Source organism: Kryptolebias marmoratus, linkage group LG3 (genome assembly GCF_001649575.2).
Source record: "Kryptolebias marmoratus isolate JLee-2015 linkage group LG3, ASM164957v2, whole genome shotgun sequence".
NCBI classification, from domain to species: Eukaryota; Metazoa; Chordata; class Actinopteri; order Cyprinodontiformes; family Rivulidae; genus Kryptolebias; species Kryptolebias marmoratus.
In genome coordinates, this window is record NC_051432.1 from 28,263,617 (window position 1) to 28,265,671 (window position 2,055).

General features: G+C 54.9%; 2 protein-coding genes across 4 annotated transcripts in view; one reads left to right on the forward strand and one right to left on the reverse strand.

Moving 5' to 3' along the window:
* Positions 1–2,055, reverse strand: part of LOC108250054 (zinc finger protein Aiolos-like) — a 20,117-nt gene that overhangs the window by 12,477 nt on the left and 5,585 nt on the right. The window lies entirely within an intron of this gene.
* Positions 1,115–2,055, forward strand: part of LOC108250060 (insulin-like growth factor-binding protein 4) — a 17,988-nt gene continuing 17,047 nt past the window's right edge. Inside the window, exon 1 of the mRNA XM_037974984.1 lies at positions 1,115–1,878. Within this exon, the coding sequence (XP_037830912.1) occupies positions 1,527–1,878 (352 nt within the window). The 5' untranslated portion in view covers positions 1,115–1,526. The remainder of the gene's footprint in view (positions 1,879–2,055) is intronic.

Genomic DNA, 2,055 nt, shown 5'->3' on the forward strand with positions numbered 1-2,055 from the left:
CCATCCATCCTTCCATCCGTCCGTCCATCCATCCATCCACCCGTTCATCCATCCATCCGTCCACACAGCTAATCTGAATAAATCAACTGGGAAGGGTCAGAGTTCAGCTACGGAAATGGGTCAGGAAGTCAGTACACCGTTTGTGTATCAATACAAACGTGTGTGTGTGTGTGCGTGCAGGTGTGTAGAGGTGTGTGTAGGTGTGTGTGTGTGTGTTCCTTTGCTTGTTGTGTTTGTAACGTTCCTCATGCACCAGTGGACAGATTTTAATGAAAAGCTGAGAAAGTTATCAATGTTCAACGGATGAACTTTTGGAGTCAACCCAATTAAAGATGGCCGCCACAGCTAATCAACCTTACCAAACAGAGGAATGACTACAATCCATTTTATTTCACATCGCTACAATCCCAACGTTGTGTAAAACAAAAACAGAATCATTTAAAGTCAGATTTGAGTGAAAACAGGAAATAACCAGATTTTTTTCCATAAAAGGTTCTTCTTCATTTAAACATCTGATATGTTCACCATGTTCCACGACGCATGTAAACAGATGTGCCGTCCACGTCTCATTACATCAACCTGTGGCTCTGACCGTAAATACCATGGAAAGGAACGGTTCGAACTTCAGCCGTTCAGTGTGGTTTTTATTCTGAACCTTCAGGGTGAAAGCTGGACGGGTCTGAAGGGTTAACTGAACACTAACTAACCTCTTTGTTTTCTGATAAACATCAGGAGTTATTTAAGTTCTTTTATTTCCTCCTTCAGGCAGGTTTGGAAGCTTTCAGTGGGGAAAAGGGCAGAAACGGCTTTTCCTTGTAAAGGTGTCAGATCGCCGCTCAACGCGCCGCAGAGCCCACCTGAGCGCTGCACGGCGTCGGGACGGTTCGGCCGTGGCAACCAGCCCCCCCCCACAAAACAACAAACCAGCACAAAGGCATTACATGCACGCTGATAAACCGAGGCTGCTGGATGCACAGAGACACACCGAGACCCGGTCTGAGGAGCGGAGGTTGTTTTCCTGCTGGCCCCGGGCGGAGGAGGACCCGGCTGACGGATCTGTGGGTCTGAGGCTCTGAGTGCGAGGAAGCCTTTGGAGAGACAGAGGGAGACAGAGGAGAGCTTCAGCCTGGCTTCTCTCGGCTGCGCCTGCACAGAGAGGCGTGTCCAGGATCCGTATAAAGTCCAAGCAGAGCAGCTCGTGTTCTCAGAAGACAGAAACCTGCAGCTCGCACTCGGACCCCTGCCGTCGGACACTTGTTGACCGCAGGCAGGAAAGGCTCACCTGAACAAAATGCTGCAGATCCTTCCTGTTTCCTCCAACTAGTTCCCCTCCCAGCAGCGTCTGTGCTGAGACCGAGTCAGAGGAACAAAAAGGCAGTTCGGCCGAGGAAGACATCAGAGACTCTCCTGGACAAAGCTCTTTGTCTACAATCTGCTGCACGCGAGGAAAGTGCTGTAAGAGCCGCAGCGCTCTGAGAGGAGGAGGAATCACCGCCGAGGGGAAGAGCTCAGGTGCCGGGGCGGTCATGGTGCGAGGACGCGGCGTGCCTCCATCCTCCTGGGGCCTGTGGGTCTTTGGCGCCCTGTCCCTGGCGGCGCTGGGCTTGTCAGACCAGGCCATCCGCTGCCCGGTGTGCTCCGAGGAGAGGTTGGCCAGCTGCCGTCTGCCCGAGGGCTGCGAGGAGACGGTGCGCGAGCCGGGATGCGGCTGCTGCCCCACCTGCGCCCTGCCCAAGGGGGCCCACTGCGGCGTGTACTCGCCCCGCTGTGGAACCGGCCTCCGCTGCTGCCCGCCGCGCGGCGTGGAGCGGCCGCTGCACTCCCTGATGCACGGTCAGGGCGTCTGCACGGACGAGCGGGAGGCGGAGGACAACTCAGGTAAGAGACACGTCTGACGAGGCGGCGCTGATGTTCTGTTTGTTGTTCTACGCACCGCCAACTCTCACTATTGGCTCGTCTGCTTGACCGCCGCCAACCAATCAGAACAGAGTAGAGTCAGCGCCGAGGACCTCTCATTCAAACTGACGTCCTTCAGGTGTGTAGGACAGCCGGGGG